Below are 24,097 nucleotides of genomic sequence, written 5' to 3' on the forward strand. Positions count from 1 at the left end.
TGCATGTGTGTGTGTGTGTGTGTGTGTGTGTGTGTGTGTGTGTGTGTGTGTGTGTGTGTGTGTCACAAATTGAATTCTTTCCTCTTTCAGCCATATTAAAAAAATGAGCTAATTTGCTCTGTAATAGAATTTGTCCTTCACAGGCGCCTTTTCTGCTCGCACCCTCAAAGGGGGAACAGAGAGGGCTAATAATCAGCCCTTCTGTCAATTGGCCACTTTAAAAGCCTCCCCTTTTCCACGATATAATGTGATTATGAATACTTCAATCTTTTCTCCATTTGCTCGCTTTGAAATCCCGGCAGCCGCAAATGAAGAAAAGGCAGCGTTTGTGTGTGTGAGAGTGTGTGTGAGTGTGTGTGTGTGTGTGTGTGCGCACGTCTCCACCTGTCGCAGCTGACCACATACAAAGAGACTGGAGATAGAGTAGCGATCGCCACATTTCTATTGATTTCATATCCCTTCCACATGTAAATCAATGAGTGGATAGACAGAGCGGGTGAATAGAGTGGCGAGTACACGCTCGCCTCGTGCTGCTCCAACGAGTCTGATCGGATGCTTGAATACCAGAGGTGGGTAGTAACGAGTTACATTTACTCCGTTACATTTACTTGAGTAAGTTTTGGGAAATTTTGTACTTTTAGGAGTAGTTTTGGATCACTGTACTTTTTACTTTTACTTGAGTAGATTTGTGAAGAAGAAACTGTTTCTCTTACTCCGCTACATTAGGCTACGTTGAGCTGTTACTTTTCTTTTATCCCTTTTATCCGCGTACGCGTCAATCTCATGACATCACTGGGTGATTCTTTGGGAAAAATGTTTGTTTTTGCATGTTTTGTCACATTTACACAGACTCAAACACACACAGAGTTTCTATGAGTTCATGGGCTTGTTCTCGTTCTGCCTGGTTAAAAAAGAAAAGTACAAAGGCTTGAAATTTTGTGCTACTTGTGCTTAAATTTTTTTTATTCTGTTATTATTTTATTTATTTATTAAAGTACTTGAATTTACTTTAAGATTATTTTAATTTAAGCTATTTTTTATTCATTTTAATTTATTTTATTGATTTAATTTGCCTGAAGATGATTATTTTATACTTTTGTCTGTTAGAATGGTTGTGTGTTAAAAAAATAAAATCAGACGTTACAAAACAGTTACTCAGTACTTGAGTAGTTTTTTTCACCAAGTACTTTTTTACTTTTACTCAAGTAATTATTTGGATGACTACTTTTTACTTCTACTTGAGTCAAATTATTCTGAAGTAACAGTACTTTTACTTGAGTACAATTTTTGACTACTCCACCCAGCTCTGTTGAATACTGACGAGATGTTTGCCAGGAAGGATTTGTCAAACTCAAGGTAGATGTCTCCACAAATGAATTAAAGTGAATATCTGTGTGATACGTACAGCAGCGAGAGCTGGTTCTGTCTCCGGATGAGGGCGTTCTTCTTGTTGACCAGCATGAACCACTCCTGCATCATGGCCTCCTCCTCCTCCTTGTTGTTGCCTAGGAACCACACAAACAAAACTTCTGTAACATCATCCGGCTTCATGCAGCAGAAATATCAAAAAGTCAAGTGCGTCACACGGACATGAGCACATGAGGGAGATGAAGCAGATAAATGATGAAGTCTTTACTCCACCGAGGAACCAGCACGACCACCTGCATCAAACGCCCACGTCGGTTGAGGAAACATCGCCATACTTCACACCGTGTCTCCACAACGTCAATAGGTGGGATTAACTCGCCGATTACCGGCGAGGGTCCTTTCAGAGTGAAGCCTTTCACCGTATAGCGATTCAAATCACTCAGTGGGCCTTTACAGTAAAAAACAAAGGTACTGTAATACCTGCTTGACACACATCCAGCCGGCAGGGCTCAGATCCATGGCTAATGTACATTTTGTCCACACCAGGAGCCAAAGCGCTACGCTACAACCTGCTTACAAGGTACAGCACGATGCACACAACCGACACGCAGCTCAGGCGGAGAAACTTAGAGGGGAGCTGGACTCCCGCTGGGCCTGTGATGGCCCCGGAGGACTAAATCCAGGAGATTGTGAGTGTTTGGAAAAATATATCATCCATCTGTGGCAAAATGATCAAAAAAAAAGAGAAAAGCAACAGGATGAGAAGCTGCGATGCCTCTTAAAGAGATTGATGCACAAACAAGACTCAAGATGGTTTATAAATACCTTTAAGGTTAAGTAAAATAGTCCTATTCTCCAATTACAATCCCACCTTAAAAAAGCAGCTTTGGTTTTAATATCATGACATTAATAATATAACACGAACAATCCTTTACATTTATTCTATTACTGCATAACTGCAGAAACTGCAACGTGAATATGGTTAAATGTCTATTATAGTTATTGAAATGGCGCTGAAATCCACACATGCTTAGTTTTTCCTCTCCACTGTTTAACCTTACATTTTGTCAAAACTTGAGTTAATTAGCTGTCATGCAAAATGGGTTCATAATGAATAAATTGTGCCGGGGTCCGATCACCCGGCTCTGTTTTTGTGTCAGATCGGCGCATGAGCTTTGAGGCACTTCGAGGTCAGTTAAACAGAGACGGCAGCATTAATCCGACACTCAGTACGTCTTTGAAGACGAGAAATGGATGAAAACAGGAGGAAGGATGAAGGGTCGTTTCAGGGCTTATGCTATTATCTCTCAGCGTTTTCCCCCTTTTCTTTTCTTTCTTCAGTGGACAGTTCAGTCAAATTTAGACCAAGTGTGTGTTTTTTCTTACATTAATTCAGTCAGGTCTTGTGTAATCATATAACAACAACCTGTAAATAAACAACTAAATTAGCTGCTTAAAACCGGAAAAATTAAATGAAATAGAATCAAAATCAAAAAAAGAAAAAGGTCCACACACAGAATCTGTGGCTGCCAGGCGGAGGGAGTACCGGGCCGGCGCGTCACTGATGACAAAAGGGGGACGCGTGGATGTGTGCGTGGACACCGGTGAGTGTGTGGACATTTGTGATACTCTGAGCCGGCAGATGTATGTAATTTCATTTAGGAAGCGGCGGCGGGGATGAGGGGGGGCGTCAGAGGAAAGAAAAACGAGCAAATGAAAGGAAGCTTCGGGATTTAGCAGAATCGGGGGCTTGTGGATTACTGTAGTCAACTTTTGAAATGGACGACACTCGGAGGGAGGATAAAGCCGGTGCTGACAGGTCATTGTGCTGCCTCCAAGTCAAATAAAACAAGCAAATAATAATGGCAAATATTAAGCTCCTGTGACATTGTGGCGAGGCGGGCTGGAAGACGAGGGGGATTATAAAGCTATATCCCCCACCGTTAGTCAGCCAGCAGCAGCCGGCCAACCAACAGCCACATCTCATGAAAGGCGGGAGGGGTGGGAGACAGAGGGAAGGAGGAGAGGAAAGAAAGGCAGGGAGGTCAGGGGAAGGGAGGTTAAAAAAAAAAGCATAAAAGGAAAGAGGGAAGAGAGAGATCAGGGTGAATGGTCATGGAGGGCAGCAGGGATGGAGGGAATAAGGAGGGATGAGTGGTTTCAGGACACTCGACAGCTGCTCGGGACGCTGCCGTCAGCCAACCTCTCCCGGGCTGAACTCTGACCTCCAGATGCCACCTGACTCTTAAAGAGACAGAGGTGCGTTTAATGAAGTTAAGTTTCTCCATTTCTCTTCAGGCTCACAAATGCCGTCTTTCCTCTACCAGCTGAAAGCAGCGACGGGAAACTTTTTACTTCACAGCAGAAACAACATGAAAAACAGCTGTTTTGCTGTCACAGCATCTTTAGCATCTTTTAATCCAAACCTACTCCACCAAACTTAAATTTTAGATGTAACCGAGATAAATCTAATCATTTAAGAAGCTGGAAATGTTAAAATAAGCTTTAATTAAATGTACAGATCTAAATTACACATCAGGTATAATCAGTACTGGAGTTGAGGGGAGATTCATTCAGATCATCCCCCCTGTAAAACTGCCACCCCCCCTTTCCATACCTTATGTCATTTCATCAATGAATGTGGTTTTACTGCTATTTCAACATTTTTTACCCATTTCAAGTAAATTTTCACTTGAAATAAGTAGAAAAATATGCCAGTGGGACAAGATTTATCTCCTTGAAAGAAAAAAAATCTTGTTCCACTGGCAGATTTTTCTACTTATTTGAAGTGAAAATCTACTTGAAACAGGTGAAAATTGTTGTTGTTTCCAGTGATGAGTCTTGTTTTAAGTGTTAAGAGATTATTTTTACTAAAATGATACATTTTAACTAGAAATAAGACAAATATTCTTGTTAAGATTTTGAGTTTTTGCAGTGATCCATTTTACTTATCCTGTGAAGGACAGAGTCATATTGATAAGTTCAGAAAACAGTTTTTTATTGTTGTGATTGTTTTGATGTATTTGATGTAAGCCCAGTGGATATTTAAAGCTTACACAAGGCTGCATTTAACTGTTGCTATGTCATTCCTGCAGTATTTCTGCAGGTGTTTTGGTCACTGCTATTATTTGTAATATATTATATTATTTGTAATCAGCACAAATTATCTGTCCCCATATGATAAAATCCACCATCCCCCCTGATTTTTTTTTACAACTCCAGTACTGGGTATAATGAGTTGAAAGCAATAATTGAGGTAATTACTGAAGGTCTAATGCAGTCTGGAGGTTTGATTCCAACTGTAACAACACTGTTTTCATTTAAATGCATTCATTCAGTGAAACATATGCTAAAAGTGACAACAAGAGAAAAAAAAAACTGCTGAATGTTGTAGGAAGACAAATGGTGTAAATATCCCTGGCACGCAGTGCTGACACTGCATCTGTGAATCAAGCCTTGGCTCGGAGAAACTGTGGATCCATGCTGGCTCTCAGGGGGCCATCTTGGATCAAAGCATCTGGCAGTTTGGCAGGTTGCATTCTGGGTCTTGCTGCCCGCCTTACACGCCACTTCTCAGCGCTCAACACAAAGCAGGAACAAGCCAAACTCTGCCGAGGCTGAGGCAATAAATTTGGCAACCGATACCATGTTTGATCAGGACATCAAAGGATTAGTGAAACACGCCTGGTGGAGACGACGCGTGCAGGGTTTCCTCAGGTACAGGAAACTTTATCGTCATTAATATCATGTTTAGTGTTACATCAGCCATCGATGCGGTCGTGATGGGGAGAAACAGAAGATGCAATCAACTCAGACGCGCACGCAGAGCTGAGATTAAACCGATAGACGACGACAGCCCTTCTATCTGATTGTCCGTCTCCCTCTTCTCTTGTTTCACTCAGACTCGGAGACACAAACACACCCGGGATGCAACGACACGAACCGCTAACGCGTAGAGGGAGATCCTGGAGGCACCGAGGAAAGGCTGGGCCAGCACCAGCCAGTGTGTTTAAATCAATAGCAGAGATAGTAAGCCAGGGAAATAAGGGAAGGGAGAAATGGAAAGGGGGGAGAGAAAAAAAAAAAAGTCAGAGTGAGCCTCTGTAGCCAAAGATTAAGATAACCATCTCGGCCACTGTTCCATTCAGGGTAGATAGGAATAATGAAACCCACCCTGAGGTGGTCAAACTGCGGCTGCTGCTGCCGGCCGGCCGGCGCTGGTTTTCTGCTTCAATGAGAGCCCTCACTAAACACATGGAAGCCTTTACTTTATAAATATTCAGTGAGGTTACCATATTTTCAGGAACTACAACAGGTTGACACCCAATTTCATTATGCAAGTTTAAAGCGTTTGTCATTTAACGTCACAATTTCATTCAAGTCAAATTTTTCCCTTAATTTTTTGCTTATATAAAAATGCAAAAGCATAGAGTAATAACATTTATAATGATCAAACCAGCAAAATTCAGCTTAAAACGACCATTTTCCGTGTCGTTTCTTATAGTGGTAAACTGAATTAGATGCAGAGGTCAGAGATTTTGAGCGGCGGCGCAGCGGAGGCATCACGAGGCCGTCCGACCACTTATGGACGACGACGTCATGAGTTACAGTAACAACACGAGCTGGAACAGCTGCGTCTGTCATCCCTCCATCATCTCCTCCCTGGAGTCTGGCGAACGAATGAAACAGAAAGAGAAACGAGCGATCAGACGACGTTCCTCTCGTTTCTTATCCCACCATTTTGTCTTTTTAATCCAATAGCTGTTAATCCAATTTGTCTATCGGACTTGTATAAAGGCGGAGAGGAGGAGGAGGAAGACGGGGAGGAGGGGAAGGGAGGAGATGGAGCTGAACTTGTCGTCTGTGCTCAAGTCACTTTCTCAATTGCGGTTTATTTAGGGCCCGAGCTTGCGCTTGTGTCTCTCCCATCCAAACCGCCCGGGCCTGGCTGATATCAGCGGGGATCAGGAAAGATGAAAGCCAAAGACACATGAAAGGAAAGCAGAAGAGAAGGAACAAAAGAGAACAGGATGAACATTGTTTCCTGTGATTAGGTAAGAGCTCGTTAAAAGGCTGTCACTGCGGCGATGTGAATATGCATGACAGGGGCCGGCCTAATCAGAGAGATCTGGAGGGGAGGGGGTAAAAGTGGCCAACTGAAGGCTTGATTTAATTAACGGGAGTGGGAGAGGATCTTGTTAGGAAGAGGACGGAGAGATGGAGAGAGCGAGCAGATTCAGGGTGGATCAAAAACATCATCCAAACCCTTTCCGTTGAGGTAAATCTCAACTCTCTCCCGTCATTTCTGTTTCAGCCACAATACAAAAGGCAGAGTGAGACTTTGGTTCATGCAACAGTTGTTCCCGCTCACAACGCAGTAATATGAACTGCTGATCTGAGCGTACAACTCCTCCCGCGTCGTGTCTCCTGCTCGCCCCCATTCTCAGCTGCTCTCTCCTGAAGAGGTGCTTTTATTTTCTTCCTCCGGGGAGTCTTGTGCGAGGCCTTTTTAGCCGTCCTCAATAGCACAATGGCTCCAGCGCATAGAGCAGATTCCTGCTTTATTGAACCTGTGTATAATGTCTGCTGAATGGGGCACATTAACCGATTCACGCTCTCACCTCGCTCCCTTCCTCCACCGCCCAGACAGACAGAGGAGAAAAAACTAAAATACCAGAAAAAAGAAAGAAAAAAAACCCTCCTCTCACACACGGTGGCACAATGAGTGCCTTTTCCACTGGTGTCATTTGTCAACCACTGCTTGCTTTACAAATCACAAAAGGAGGTGGAGGAAAGAGCAGAGGACGTGGAAGAGGGGAGCGACAGAGCTCCGAGGAAGCGAGATGACCTACAGGTTTTATTCAATCATAAAGGGCCTGCTGAATTATTATAATTAGATAATACGTCAGACCCGACCCCGGTCACTGACGTCCACACGAGGAGCTGAAGCTGAGACTCAGTCACATCACAATGAAGACCAACCTTGTTATCGGGTCTCACTCCTTTTTCCTGATAATTAACAAACTCAGCGGTGAAAACAGCAGATTTGAAGTAACAATTACTTCTGTTCATCAAGGAGCCAGTTTGAGTAGAAAATGCTGCCAACCTCCTCACATAATAAGTTCAAATGTAAGCATCAAATACTGCAAACGGATCCCTGGAAAAATTTAAACACAAATGCTTTGGTCATTAAATGTAATTCTTTACCAGAGATCTCCTTTCGAATCTATAGTTGTATTTATATTGAAAACATATAATCACGAACAAATTAGTTGAAAAGCAACAATGACCCATGATATTAACGTTGTAATCTGTGTGAGATAAACTTACACCCCCCTGGTTTGATGCTTTTACATTATAAAACACGTTAAAAACATTTTGACAATCATCTGGTAATTATCATGGATGTGACGCGAGGAGATCGTACATCACACATTTCTCACTGGATTTCTTTTAAGGAAGCTTCACTTTATGTTGGTAATCTATTTTCAAGGACCAGCAGGCAGATTTTTACTGTAAAAGCCGTACAGATGTTGGAAAAACTAAACATAACAGGGTGCATCATTTTCACCGAGCGCGGCGCCTGAGGTGTATTTATACTCCAACTTTACTCTGATTTACATGATCGTGAATCTGAACCGAGAACAGTGTTCTGAGCATAAGAGCAGCACAACAGGTACATTTACCTGTTTGACTCGTCAAACCAGTAAACCTCCCAGTGCATTTAATGACTGAATATATAATTGCTTTTTCACTGAAGTTTGTATTTCAGTCATCTGCACTTTCACCTGAACTGTTACATTGTTAAATAAATGTTCCTCACCTGTATTTTACATTCAGCAAAACTCAAAATGTCGACTATGAAAAAGGTCTAAACCTCTCGGCCAAAGATGGAGCAGAAATGAGGATTCATGTTTTCAAAAGTAACTGTTTTACAGTTTTATTCATCAGTTGGCTGTAATAATGAGTGATGTTCAAGGAAGTGATGAACTGACGATGGTTAAAAATAAATAAATAAATGAAGTAGGATCGTCAAAGTGCTTTTTAATGAGCAGCTCTTGTAGGGATGCTGTTTGAACTTTTGACAAGAGGTTTGTTCTGCTAATATATGCACCCACACACACACATACACACCCACACCCACACCCACACACACAACCACACACACACACCCGCGAGCAAACACATCTGACCTCAAAGCTAACAGCAGAGCCACCTCCAGACACCTCTCGTTCCTCCGTAGCGGTGGGAGAACGAGCAAACAATTCACATAATAGAGCGACTCTGCAGATGAAATGTTCATATTAGCAGGTTTCATCCCGCACACGCTCACGCAGAGACGCACATCTCCTCCTGCTCAAACACAAGGATGAGGAGTGTATTTGCACGAGATAAGTCAGTTATGCCGAGTCTTTTCTCTGAGGTATTCTCCTCTTTCAATTTTCACGCCCTCTCATTTAAAGTATTTCCATCAAACGCGTGTTGCGTTTAAAGTGACGCTGTTTGATTTTCTAATATTATTGTGTAAAAACTGACTAAATAGCAGTCGGAGCCCAACAAAGCTAATGCCAGTCCTGGAGGACTTTTCTCTATTTGTCTAGCAGAACCAGCCAAGCCGTGACAATCACACATGCACTCCCCCCTCCCTCCTCGCCTCCCTCCGCCAGCATCACCCCCCTCCTTCTCCCCCCTCAACTCCATCAAATTGTGTTTTTGCTACAAATCAATAAACATTATCAGAGAGTGGCAGACTATGGGCTGGTGGAGGCAGCCTCTGTCTGTGAGAGGCCAGACCGCCCGTCTTTATCACAGCCTGGGTGAGAGGGCCGCCAGAGAAACAGAAAGAAACTAACAAACGAGAAAGGTAGGCGAGGTGAGTAAAAAAAAAAAACAACTCTCACCAGCAACTTCAATTAAGTGGAAGCAAAGTACATGAAGACAGAGCCTCGAATGCACAGAGGCACGTGTGATGATCACACAGCAGGTGTCTGGTGCATGCATGGCTCTGCAGCGCGTTTATCATTTAAAATGTACTTCAAAAGTAAACAGCACACTAGGAATGGGCGATATTTTACCGTTCACGATATACCGTCAAAGAAATTCCCCACGAGAATTGAGAGTTAAGAATTTGTCATTTCGCAGTATAAACGATAAATTCGCATTGATGAGGTTTTTGTGTAACAAACATGGCGGAAGGCAGATCTGAGAGAGAGGCACTCGTTGTTAAACGAGGCTCCAGCTCCAGCTCTGGAACTGGTTTGGATTTAAAAACAGTGACGAGGAGCAAACATCATCTATTATATGCAGAGTCTGCAAAAAAACAGTGGGTGCAAAGGATGGCAATACAAGTAATTTATTATATATTTTACATTATATATTATTATATATAACATATTATTATATATAACAGCTGCTGCTGAGGTCTCCACCAGAGTGGTGTAATAATTGGTGTAGTTTAGTAGTATTTAGTATCTTTTAGAGCAGTGTTTTGGGGGCTCCAAAGACTGAATGTGGTGATAGATTTATAGTTACAAAGGTGGAGTTGAATTGATATTTCTTTTATCATCATTTCTATGGTTATCGGGATAAATGCCAGAAATGATCGTGATACATTTTTTAGTCCATACCGCCCATCCCTACAGCACAGTCATTGTGAGAGTAACACACAGGTGGGATCGTTGCTGCTCCATGTCAGAAGAGGAAGAAACCCTGATCTGAAGTGGACGGGGACTAAACACTCCCTGGTACATTAGGCCTGTGTATCACCACGCCACGCCTGTCAGCTCGCTTTAGCGTCAGACACCCCGGCTCTCTGCGCCGCTCTACACCAACTGTTTAGCAGAGCTCCAAATAAGATGATTTTCACCGCGTCTCCACTTGGCTCTGGGCTGAAAAAGGAAAATCAGGAGGCCCACCACACTGCATTTCTCAATTACCGTTCTCATTATTGGCCCCCTTGTTCATTACCACTATTATCATTTGTCTTTCTGTTGCGTGCACCCTCCCCCCCTCCCCCCGCCCCTTAGCTGTGGCTGTTGTACTACTGGATGAAGAGAAGAAGAGAAGCAGAAGAAGAAGAAGAAGAAGGGGGGAATGGAGCGCTTTCTTGCAGGGCCATGGCACTTCAGGTAATTAATATCGAGGAGAGGAGGCAGAGGAGGAGATGAGAACATACGTGCGGCTGTGTGGGTTTCTATTTTTTTTTTTTTATTGCTGAAACGCCTGATTGGGGCGCTCACCTGCCGATACCCCCTAAAAGGTATTTCATTAGCGAGTCTTTTAACATACAAGCAGAGCAACAAAGCCCCAGTTACGCCTGTCGCCACTCCAGCTCGACAGGGCCCTCCAGGACGCCTGTAGCTGTGTGTGGGAAGAGTAAAGACGAGTGAAGGAGCGGAGAGGAGAGGCTATCCCCGTTCATAATCTCATGACAAAAGGCAAGAAGGCATCATCCTATTACCAGCGTGATCTTCACCAGCTCCTGCTAGCTCCTTTAAACAGAGGGCTCTCTTTTATTATTAAGGTGAGTGGGTGATAGGGAGCAGGAAAGGGGCCTGGCGCCTCCCTATTAGCTCTGGAACAAAAGCAGATATGAGAGCAGAGGAGTGGGAGACCCCATGCTAAGGTGCTGCTGGGAGCCTTTTTCTATTTTTCAGAATGACACCCTTTTGCTTGGATCTGTGGAAGTGGCTTCTTTTAGCACTACAACACAAACTGAGGGAGAGTTTTCAACCGACAACATCAATACCAGCCCCCGAAGACCCCTGGGAAAACATCCTCAGCAGCACCTGGTAATACCATGCAGACGACTCGCGTTTAGATTCATTACAACTGCTTGGATACGTGAATTTGACTTCAATAAATCCTATAGATATTGACAAGTGCTCCAAAAAATGTCTTTATTTTATCTCTCAACAATCTGCAGCAAAACCTTCCTGGTTATTCTGGACATGTCATGTCCCGAGTTACAGCGTTACAGAAGTATGAGAGAGAACACAAGTAGTGAGAGACGCTCTGTTTTGTTCTGTCGAGGTGTTTTGTCCTCGGCTCAGTTGGGGTGCTTGCCTGTAGCCTCGGGGGAATAGTGGGACATAAAAACCACAGGAGTTGTGTCTGTGAGTGACAGTAAAGCCACACTTGGAGATGAAATACTGGTTAACACGCATGCAGACAGAACATGAATGCTTTATTATGTTTACAATAAACCACTAAACATTTTAGACAGGTGCACATCTTTACTTTACTAATGGATATCTGCAGAGGATGTGGAGGTTTTAGATGTCAGACCTGTAGATGCGTGCTAAGAGGCAGGCAGAAGCCTCAGGTCACCAGGGACAGGTTTACTGTGTTGTCAGGATTAAAACAACTGAAGCAGCTCTGTTGTATAAAAACTGACGTACAAATGAAGTTCGACTGACTGTGCTGAATGGTTTTTGTGTTTATTCCTCTCACTTGTAGCTCTTACTTCCCGAATAAGTGAGTTCTGATGAAACGGTCACCTCCTTTAAACATCACTATTTACGCTGGGTTTCAATTAAAAGCACATTTTTATCATTTGACTTCTGAACTGTATAGTTAAGTGTTCTTACTCAGAGAATTTCTTACTTTTAGAATGATAACTGTGCAAAACAAAAGGAATTATGCTAAATTAAATTGTTGAAAGTTGTTCACAGTTAATAACTCAATTGTATTATGTAAATTAACTAAATCCCTTTTAAAAAAGTGCTTATTTTTGGCTTCTGGTTTGGGTGGAAGACACGCTGACATGAAAACAGTGAGAGGACTTCAAACAAGATTTCAAGCAGTTGGAAAACGGGAGGAAAACAACTCTCATCGTCTCCTTGGAGCACCAAAAAACCCTCCACGAAGAGTTGACTGACTTGGAATCTCGATCAAGAAGAAACAATATTCGCATCTATGGGGTGCTGGAGGGGAAAGACGGTGAGTCGGCGGTCAAATCTTACAGGACCTGTTCCAACATGAACTACAGCAGCCGGAGGACTTTAACTTGCAGATCCAGAGAACACGCCGGCCGCGGCGTAGAGACCTGCTGGAGGAGCCAGCAAGACCCATCAGTGTCAACTTTCTGGAGCTCGCCACCACCGTGAGACTTTTGAGGGGGACTTGTAAGAAGTAAACACAACTCAGAGGTTAAGTGCTCTTTTTCTATCCTGGTTATGCAACAGAGGTTGTCCAAAAGAGAAAGGAACACAGCGCTGACAGGATCCTGAAGGAGAAACATCAGCTTCAGACTGCATTTACCAGGATGAAGAAACACTGGGAGATGGGAACTCAAACCCCAGCCTGAGGGAAGTGAAGGAGGACTTGGAGAAACATGGACTAGTAGAGCCGACTGCAGCAGAAACGGTTGAAACTGAGCTGAGACGATAGCAAGGAGGGATCTCAAAGGTACAGTGAAACAACAAAAAACACAAGCTAAGTTTATTTTTAATCAGGCACTAAAAACCCACCAGATCTTTGAAGAAACTAGAAAATTATTTCTCAAAGATGGAGATGGGTCAATGACGAATAAGGATTTTCAACAGGTCAATTTTAAAATAATAAAAAAAGAATATCTATTGTCTATTGTCAACATGAATTGGCACTATAGCCTTAAAAAAAGGTCATGTGGTGCAACCATGATTCATATTAAAATTAATTTCCTTAACATCTTGACACCTTTTTTTTTTTTTTACAAGTTTTCAGTATTATACAAAAATGGTTGTTTTTTTAATGGTCGCACCACAGGATATTTCATAAAATGGACATCATCAGTCAAACTTCGTTTGTATATTATGATGGAAATATAAATACAAATGTGTTGCAATCTTACACACTACAAGATACTTTGGAAATCATGCCAGATAGGGCAGTAGATTGATTTAAATACATTTAGAGTGATTTTAAAAAAGGTTTTCAAAACAGGAGTCATGGTCGGACGGTCGCACCACATGACATTTTGACGCTTAAAACGACAACAAAATCCCAAATAACTAGTATTTTTTGTCAAATTCAAGTGAGTCCATATGTGGGACAGATAGTTTATATATCTGGTATTTTCTTATCCATTTTTATCCTTTTTTGAATTGAAAAAAAAATCTGTTTTTCAGAAAATATAGGCGTCATTGACCCAGATACGTTCTCATGTAGAAATTTGTAGGGCCTAAAAACCATTTGTCGGGCCTCCCCATGCAAGGGTCAGTTTGATAGCACTACAACCAATCAGAGCAACGAACAAGGTGATGTATCCAGAGCAACAGAAACCATCCATCAAAACTAATTACAATTTGATGGGGGTATGTCTTGATTTCTAGGCTAGAGATACATGATTGTAAAGGGAAAAATGGACAACAATGTAGCTACACTGATCAGCATTTATGTGCTGCCAAGTAGTGAGAGGGGATTTCTGAATATGTCTGAGATCAAAGCCCAGGACGTGAAGAAGTTTTAATCTGTGAAGTAGACTTCAGCACGCTAAAGAGACTTCTAAACGCTAAATTGGACACAACCAAAGATGAAAGAAACATGACACAGTTATCAAAACTGCTCACGACCTCTCTGAGAGGTTTGATGTGTGGCAGAAACTCCACCCTGGAGAGGGGATTATTCCCATTTTTCTGTCAATTCCAGAAAAGATTAGTTTTTATGAATATAATAGACAGACATAAAATTGAAGATTGCAGGATAGGGATCACTGATTTATCTGATCATAGCACAATATACGGTACCTCAACATCCATCTGAACAGGAGCAAATATACACTGGAAATTAAATGTAGGAATGCCTAAAAATCAGGGAATAAAAGAGGAAGTTGGGAATAACTTACATGTTTGATGGAGGAGCATAAAGCTGGTTCAGCAGACACTACAATCAGGATATCAGTAAAGCTGGTAAATATCAAGGGCCAATATCATGCCAAAATAAGTCTGTGTGACAGAAACGGTTTCAAATCAAATAAACTCTATGAGATAGTGGATAAGTGACATTTTAAGTAATAAAATGCAGCATTACAATGCAGCAAGCCTCTAATACAATAAACAATATGAAAACCATCTAACAAACCAATGACAGATGACAGATAGTAATGTTTTTTTAGGTTGAAAGGTATGAAGTATTTAGAGAATTATCTGCACCTTATTTGCTTATGAATCCTCTCACTCTGACGGAGCCTAAACTGCCCCTCATCGTGGAAAGAGGCCGTGGTTTCAGTTACATCAAAGGAGCAGAAAAATAAAGAGTACTGTGAACCCTACAGACACATTTTTATATTAAAATGTGGATTCAAAGATGTTTACCTCAATAGTCAATGAAAAACGTGAACATTTTATATGGTATTTGCCTGATGAGGATCAGTCAGGGTTTATTGAGGGTCAGCAGACCCGGGGGAATATTGCGTTGAGCGTTGTTTTTTCTTGGTGAACAGGGAGTTGAGTTTCCACTGACGTTCCTGCCCTCACTTATGGTCACAAACTGTGAGTAATGACAGAAAAGAACAAACTCACAGATACAAGCAGCTAAAACTAGATTCTTCTGCAGGGTGGCTGGTCGTTCCTCGTCCACATAGAGAGATACCAGTTGAGGTGGTTCAGGCCTCTGGATGAGATACGTCCCAGAAGCCTCGCTGGGGAGAAGTTCAGGGCATGTCTAACCAGAAGGGCCCTGTCCCAATACTAACTTATCACTACTTACTAATCACTACCCCTAGTTTTCATCCCTACCCCTAAATTTTGCGCGTTCCCGTGAGGGTAGTGGTGTCCCAATTCCTCTTTCCATCTAGGGCTAGTGAAGAAAACTAGTGTAGTGGCTATGAATCTGTCCCTACGGATGTAGGGATTTCCGATCCTCACTACTTGATCTAGGGCCAGAAACATTTCCCAGAATGCTTTTCGTCGTCATGTGCGGACTGAATAAAAAAAAAAACATGGCGGAAATTTCTTATTTTTTTGTGAATAAAATCAATATTTTGAGTTAGTTTCTGCATAAAAATGCATTTTGATTAGATTTCTAGCGAGAAATATATATTTTACTTTCATAATATTCACTCAGTGAAGGTACATAATCACTCGTTTGCCCGTTGTTGCAAAGTCTTTTTCAAACCTCGCCAGAATAAAGGCTGATTTATGGTTCCGCGTTACACCAACGCAGAGTCTACGGCGTAGGTTACGTACCCTACGCCGTAGGCTCTGCATCGATTTAACGCGGAACCATAAATCAGCTCCGGAGCCGACAGGCAGAAATCTCAAAATTTTCGGAGCAAATTTCTTAACAGGCGTAGCTACAACTGTTAGATTTCATCTATTAAACCAACATTTATCTTCCTAAATGATTTATTTCAGCCAGCCGTAATTCTCAACAGAGCTGCAGGTTTCTCCGCGGGACGACGGCGCAGCACGATCACGTCTGTACTCCGGCTGCTGCTGCTCCGAGCCAGCGGTTCTTCTCATCTCCGAAAACATCGGGTCAAATTTCTTAACAGGCGTTATTTGGATAAACTGAGCCCAGGTTGGGGATCTTAACGGTTACTTTTACGCCTGAAAAAATATTAAAACTTAATAAAGTGGCATATTAACAGCGCTACAGCTGAAATTAAAACAGCTTTTGGCTCTCAGCTTCCTGATTTTAGTGTTGGTGCTGAAAGTAAGAGTAGGGGGAGTATTGGGACAAGCCCCTGGGAAGATTTCAAGTGCCCTAAAATCTGTCCCTTGTTTTTTAGGGGTAGTGATAGAAAGTAGGGCTAGTGAAAGAAAGTAGGGGGAGTATTGGGATTGGGCCTAGGAGGCCCAAGGGCGACCCAGGACATGCTGGAAAGACTGCATCTTTCAGCTTGCTTTGGGACACTGGTATTCCTCTGGGGGGGGACAGGTCTGGACCACCGGCTTAGGCTGCTGCCCCTGCAGCCCCAACATGGATAATGATGAGCAAATGGTGCACAAATGCACTGATGTATCATCCTAACTTGGTTTTTGATGAGAAGATGTAAATACTAAGAAGTTTTTGCTCATCCTGCTGTGCTGCCCTCCAAAGCACATGCTCAAAAACTTTCACCCGGAAAAAGTCAGAATTTAGTAATTCAGTGTGACAGAAAGTTTGACAAGACATTTAAAGGCATGTCAAACGTACAGATACTCAAGAGGTGCAGCCCCTCCACTGCCTGACAACCCCCGCCTTCACACACACACTCATCATCATCATCGTCCTCGTTTCTCCTCTGTAGCCCGGTAAAAAGCCTGCGGTGACCCGGGTGTGTAGCTTATTAACCTCTCCATCAGTTCTTATCAGCCAATGAATAGCATAGTCATCTGCTCCTCCTCCTGAATCTTAGAGCAAAAAATTTCTCCTCACGTCAAGGCTATAATTCAGTCCACACACAAACCATTTAATGGGTGGACGCACGCACACACACACACACACACACACACACACACACACACACACACACGCACACAAAGAGAGAAATGAGGAGCGGTGCTAACATTTGGTGGATCTGGGTGCTGGTGGGCTTCCCAGACCAGATGTTACTGAACAATCGGAGGAAACGGCAGACTAAGTGTACATGCCACATGTGTGTGTGCACGCCTGCCCGTCTTTGTGTGTGTGTGTGTGTGTGTGTGTGTGTGAGGGCCAGAATAAATTAATGGCTGATTTCTCCCCTCGCTTTGATGGCATTAAGAGCCCTCTTCTTCTCAATGTGCCGCGTTAAATGCTTTTCTCTCCCTCTCTTTTTCTATCCATCTCTCCCTTCTTTTTTTTTTTTTTTTTTTGACAAGCAGGGCCACCCAGCAGAAAGCAACTGATGCAAAACGCCGGAGTAATCTCCCCCTCCACCCGCCACCACCAAACCCCCCCCCGCTATCTTTAGTCTTTGACACAGTAGCCATTATCTGTGGGATTTAGTAAAACCAAACCTTCATGTATTTGTTAGGCCCCGGGTTCGTTTTCTCCTCCGACTGCTCTGCTCCAGTGTGGCCGGGCCGGGAGAGGAATTACGTCATCGCTGCAGTTTGTTAGAAAACTCACAAAGAGGAGGTCAACGGTGCCACCTAGCCGGGTCCGGTGCAGGATGATAAAAATATTCATCTGAAATCTGTGACCTCATTTATGTTTTTAAACCGACGCATAGATCATCAAACAAGTTAAAAGCTGCTAAATTATTTTACTCTGACTTGATTTCTCAGTTTTAACTTATAACCACTATGTTAAATAAAGTTGTAAATCAGCATTAAAATATATATTAAATCAATGCATAACTAATAGAGCTAAACAATAAACCGTAACCGCCTAAATTAGTCACAAAGAAGTCAGAATGCAAGTAAATTAGACGGCTAGTTAGAACTAATGGCCTCTAATCAGATGCTGATTCGATCACAAATCACCGTGACGCCATGTTGTAACCTGAAAACAGACATCTGTTACATCACAGTCAGTAACAAAGAATAAAAAAGGTTCTTTATTTCTGCAAAAAACAGGCTGAAGCGCCCGTTTTCTCTTCCACATGCAGCTGCAGAACTAAAAACCGCCACGCAGGACCCGCTGTTGAAATAAAATAAGCCAAGGCCTGTGGGGCTAAACTGTGGCGGAGCCAGGTTGTTTATACACACTGAGGTGTGAACTATTTGAGGAGCTTAGAGGGGTGGAGAAACATGAGATGATTTAGTGCTAGTTTAAACCTTAGTACCTGCTGATGGTGTTAATTGGGACAGCTTGACAAACACAAACACTATAAATCTGTAGGGATTCTGGCCTGAGCTGAGGATTGACCATCTCTTGGAGAGGACGCAGGGACGAAAACAATTTAGAGGAACAAGTAGAAGAATATCAGGCTGATTTCTTTTCTTTAACTTCTATTTGGATCAGATCAATACAGTGAATATAATCATATAAAAGTCACGTTTAATGTGAGCCCTTAAAGAAGCTACTGTCTATAAAACTTCACCAAGTTAACAATGGATTCATCACTTGTAGATTAAATCATGGACCAACACAGGCTGAGCTGTTAATGCAGAAACTACTTGTGTCAGAGACATTTCTGCATGTAAAAGCCCCAGCCTAACAGACATCTGCTGTGTTTTTCAGCATAAGTGGCTACGGGAGCGAGGGTGGAGGATGTGTGTGGTTGTGTGAGGAGTAAGGGGGCTGAGCTCAACCCCCCCACACACCGTGTTACATGTTAAAACAAATTTGAGAGGTGTCATATTACACGCCTCGTGACAAGAGGCCGATGGGAGGTGAACGATGAATTTACTTAATGAATTAATCTACAGAGCAGTAATGGCTCTGCTAACAACATTAGTCACCCTTCAAATGTGTCTGTGATGGCATCCAGCAGCTTTCACCCCTCGTCTTCCTCAGTCAGAACCTTCTCTTCCTCATCTTTACAACCCACCCGAGAAATTAGCTTCTCTGTGTCTTTTAACGACACAAATATTCAGCTAGTAAAACCCTTTAAAACATTTAAACAAGCAAGTTATTACGCATTTGGATTTGTTCGCGTCGCTAATGTGTATGTGACAAATAAAATCCTTTCAATCTGCAACGGCATTACATTACAAATGTCAGCAACATGGGGCAGTTAATGCCTCTGGCCGCGGCCTGAGCTTACTCAATACACAGATGCAAAATCGCTGTGTTTAAATAGATATTTAAATGAAAATACATTGCAAAAGACAGCTGTTGGTATTTGTAGCCTGGAGTGCTCATTACAATGGGAAATGGGAAGGAGAGCGTATGCGGGGGTGATGACAACGGCAGCATGGCGAGCAGCTGTGTTAGCACGTGAATGGTGTAATTACTGGTCAAACCTCTGTCATTAACCTACATTGTTGAGAGCCGCCACATCTGTTACCATAAGAAAGCCTTGATTAATTGACTGCAAGGTTGAAATTTCAATTATGTGATCGGGCTGCACCTTGTGAATTAAATAAGAATCAATCGTATAAAACTCAAACAACAACTAAAAAATCCTCAATGAAAAAGAATATTTTGTTTTTTACTATGAACAAATCAAATGACAAAACAGATGAAAGCGTGATAAAGTTCAGTTAAAGTACAAACCAGATGTAAACAGAGGTGGATTGAAGGAATAAACAAGCCAATATGAAAGATGCCTCAAACTGAAACTAATAAAAACAGAGATTTGATCACATTGCTGGTAAAAAGCTTTGTGGAGCGTGTGGAGCTCTGAGGTGGGTGTGTATTTACGGCTTGTCCCAACAGTGACGATGTGTTTGGCAGCTTGTAGCATGGTTTGGACCGGCTGCTGCATGGGGTCTCAGACAGAGGGGCGGCTGATGAAAGCACTGGCGAGATGCTCCAATAAAGAGCAGATTATCATAAGCAGCCATTGTCCACCTCCCCGTTCTCCCTGACACCCCCTCCCGATCCCCCATTTACTCACTCCTTGGCTGAAAATGTTAATCGGCGCTATTGCTGGCAGGCTGAGGGAAAGGAGAGCTGTCTGGTCTGGGGAATCCAACTTTAACTGTTTAATCGTTTACAAGCTTGAACAATTATAAAAACGGTGACGGATGTAAACGAGCAAAGACGGAACAAATCGGAGGGAGAAACACCATCGTGACACAAAATGACGACAACGTAGGGAGGGAAGAGAGAAGCCTCCTACTTCACAAACAAATTTAAGTTGCACTCCAGGCCTGAGCTTGTATACAAACCCGCCCCCCCCCAATTCTAACGAACTCCCTCCCTCCCGTTGACTCCATCCACCCTGCTCGTTTTATCTAAAGATTCTCAGACAATGCCCAGAGGATCCCATTCCCTAATCTTCCTAAAAATCCCCCTTTCATCCCCACTGTTAAAGAATGTATGAAAAGCTGACACCGAACAGGGGGGACGGAGGAGGGGTGTGGCGGGGGGTCGAGGTGGGGGAAAGCAGCGGTGCACATCTGGGAGTGAGGGGTGGTGTCACCGGGCTGGACTTGCTGGGGGGGTGGGGGGGCAGACAACACAGCACCGCTCGGTTGTGCAGACTCCTTGCAAGTTGACTAATTAAATTGTTTTGCTGCTCAAACATTCAAATGACCAAGGAGATTAAAGGCCATGAGAGGGAACGGGAATTTATATGTGCGTGTGTTAATCTGTCCTGACCCAGCTGAACTTTGGAGACACATACACACACACACACAAAACAAAAAAAAGCTCAAATCCTTTGTTTTGTCCCCTCAAAGGCAAGAAAAAGGCAATGGCTTTTAAAGGAGTGATCCCTGGATTTCTTTTCTTCCCCATAGGGAAGAGCAGTGCATTTAGTCCTGAAGAGAATCCAAGATGACCACAAACACATTCCACTGTGGTCTGATTAAAAGAGGGGAGAAAAAAAGCCTGAAAGTGAGTGGTCTTGTTTGTAACCGTGACAACAACAGAATGACCAAGAGTCTCAAAGGGAAACATATCTTCTCTTAGCAGAGTCTATCTCAGTTGCCGTAAGCTAAACTTACACATGGAGTCTGTGATTATGGATAAACCACATTTCCGACTCAACAGTCAATATTAACTCAGCAGATGAGTCTTCAGCACAGTCTGTTTATATGTGGAGGATTCAGACCCACATGTGGAGCTTGATCTTGCTGCAGCGAAGTGCCACCACATCTGGTTCCCACGTCTGACAAAATATCAGTGGAAGAGAGAAGAACAACAAAACAGCACCTGGAAAACAACAAGGCTGCTGATTAAGGCCGACGCCAAAACCCCTCTCACCACATCTCACAGTGCACCGCGGAGGGTATTATAGTCCAAACACTCTTTCTTTTACAAGAGCTGAAAGATTAGACTGGTTATCCCATTAAAGTTGGTAAAATGCCATTCTTGTGTCTTTAAGCTCTCATATAGGAGGTCAAGATGAGTCTGGCGGCTTTTACAAGGCGGGCCTGGATGTAATCTGCCCAAAGTTACAATAATTAATGTTAAGCTTCTTCTGCAATACATTTGTGAAGAACTGCTCCTGATAATATACTTAATGCTGCAAATGCTGTTTGTGTTGCCAGGACAAGACAAAGCCCAGATTGTCATGCATGAGAATTTTTGAGCGAGTGTGTGTGTGTGTGTATGTGTGTGAAACCCTACGCCACTCGCACGTCAGAGCTTAAATCTTTAGACAAACTCTAAACTGATGCAGTTGCAGTCCTGGATTAGGACGACAGGCATGAGAGGCTGCCGCGCATTATGCTCGTGAAATATAACCTCAGCATCCAACAATGCGAGCACAGGATGCAATTCAAGTATACACTCTCAGCATGATGAAAATCCACAACAAGCCATCTGCAATTTTAAAACTGATTCACACATTTATGACGACAGATTTAAAATACTGACAAAAACTAATAAGAGAAAAGTATTCAGTAGGTCTTTGTTTGAACAAGAGAGTTTCAGAGGGACATTTAAGCCCCTCTTCAAGCCTATATTCACAATCACACGCAGCACCGACAGCCCTCTCCGACGTGAAGCCATCGACAGTCTGCTCCGTCCCGTCCTCAGATCCTGAGGGAGATAGGCTGCATGTGTAAAGGTACATTAAGCCCTTGCAGGATTCCTCCTCGCCATATTCTTCTCGTCGACTCGCAGACACAAAGGCAGATTAAAGGAGCGTGCAGCATAAAAACCCTGTGTCAATCTTATCGGCTTTGAGTGCAATTTTTAAACATATGTTAATCTTGGAGAGCTAAAACTCATTCTCTTCTCTCTCTGCTTGTTTATCTCTTATCAAAGGCGCAGCAGGTGAGGGGCAGCTTTGCAGAGCGGCTAAGTGGCATTATTTGGATAATTGCGTCCATTGTTGCAGGTTATATAGCTATTTGAAATGGGAGGTGTGTGTAAATAAGTGCAGGGGCCAGGTAGGGGGTGGGTGAGATATATCAAACAGGGGCCAGGGGATTTTCTGCCGAGGCTACATGACACATCTGAATGCTTCTTCACATAAAGCTAAATTTTCAATAAGAGGCATTTGAAATGTTCGTCTGTGTAACAATACTTTCAGAGCCCTTCAATGGCAAGGTCGGAGACACGCATCTACAGAGAGACACCAGCAATGAATGGTGCCACAATAGAACACGATGATAACATCAAAGTTAATGCTTGTGTGATACCTTCAGTTGAATTAGACAGCCGTGCAATAATAGCATAATACACGTGAATCATAGGTAATGAATACACCACTTGTGTTCAAATGCAGCATATTTCTTCTCATTTTAATCCACAAACTCCAATAAATATCTTCTTTTTTCAAGAGGTGAAACATTCTCCTAATGCTGCATATATGAAGGACAGTGTTCCCAGTGCTGCAAGAATAACAAGTTCATTAGTCAAGGGGGGGGCACCGCAGGAATTCAAATCCCCCCCCGACTCGTACCGGGCCTCTGATTGGCTGGATGTAGCAGCATGGCGAGACTCATTAGAGCCCAGCAGTAATTAAGAGTTGTTAGAAAGTGAATTCTCCAACCGCAGATTAGAAAATTAAACTATTTACTGATTACATATTAATAGAAGACAACAATGGCGCTTGCCATAAGCTTGGAAGGCAACCAAGGAATAAATCTGTGTACTTAATTACCATAAACAATGGGGGCAGAGAAATGGAGTTTTATGCACACTCCCTCCTGTAATGTGTCTGATATCAGAAGACACTTGACAATTCTTGTTCAATTATCTCTATTATTTAATGTGCTGTGAACTGCCTCTGAGTAAATAAATTAACCACCCCAATTACTTTGGACTCATCTGGGGAGGGCCGCCGTGTAATAGAAAATGCTGCAGAAAGCAGCACTGTGCCTGAACCAGGGGAGAGCTGTGGGGAGGAGGATGGTGTGATGGGAGAGGGAGAAAGGATGGAGAAAATGAGATTCACAGGGATATAAAAGGAACAGGGAGAAAAAAAATATCAAAGTGGGTTTAAAGGAAGAGTGTGTGAAAGACAAGAAGTAAAGAAAAAAGTTAAAAATAACGATGAAAAGGTAGGCGTCTAGAAAAGGGACGTAATTTTAATCTTAACATTTTTAAAAAGGCCTTATGGCACACACTATACAATACACAAAAAAACAAACTCTTTGAAAAAAGAAGAAAGAAAAGGGGGGAAAGAATAAGTGGAAGAGTGAATGACAAAGTAAAAGCATGTGATATCAAAGGAGGGCCCAGTGTGGACCAGCAGAGCAAAGTGGATCTTCCCAGGCTTTCTACTGCTGCAGCACAGAGATGAACAATCATTCATGGGTCACTCGGTCTGTCTCTTCACATCTGCCCATCAGGCCTGCAGCGCTGTGCACAACCACAACACAACCCAAACGCACACTGAGCCCGTCCAAACCTACCACCAAAGGTCCAAATCATATGATCATACGCACTGCAACCAGCACATTCAATCTGCTGAGAAAAGGTGGGTTCACAGTTCCGGGTATGAACTATACACGAGCACGTTGTTAACAGATGGGTACATTTAAATAAATAGGCAGTTTAGTATTTTCACACAATACTTCAGACGACTGACCACTAATGAGGAGCTTTGGAGGTTTGTCTGTAACTCTTTCAGCGGCTACGTTTTCCTCTTTCTCACTTTGTGATTTCCAGCTCTGAATGCACCTCTAACTCATTACTAACCTCGTTACCATTTGAAAACGATAATAATTAAAATGTCACAAGCTCATTACAAATGTCTCTGTTAAGATCTTTTCCTAGAAAGTCCACACAAAAACATCCACCAACATAATTCTATAGATGTTTGGTGTCTCAA

The 24,097-nt window shown here is 42.7% G+C and overlaps 1 protein-coding gene across 6 annotated transcripts in view; it reads right to left on the bottom strand.

The window, feature by feature from the left end:
• ehbp1 (EH domain binding protein 1) overlaps nucleotides 1–24,097 on the bottom strand; it is a 155,631-nt gene that overhangs the window by 9,706 nt on the left and 121,828 nt on the right. For all 6 annotated transcript variants that reach the window (XM_061746070.1, XM_061746068.1, XM_061746069.1 and 3 more), the window contains one exon: nucleotides 1,406–1,505. In XM_061746070.1, coding sequence (XP_061602054.1) covers nucleotides 1,406–1,505 — 100 coding nt within the window. The remainder of the gene's footprint in view (nucleotides 1–1,405; nucleotides 1,506–24,097) is intronic.

Source organism: Cololabis saira, chromosome 17 (genome assembly GCF_033807715.1).
Source record: "Cololabis saira isolate AMF1-May2022 chromosome 17, fColSai1.1, whole genome shotgun sequence".
Lineage (NCBI taxonomy): Eukaryota > Metazoa > Chordata > Actinopteri > Beloniformes > Belonidae > Cololabis > Cololabis saira.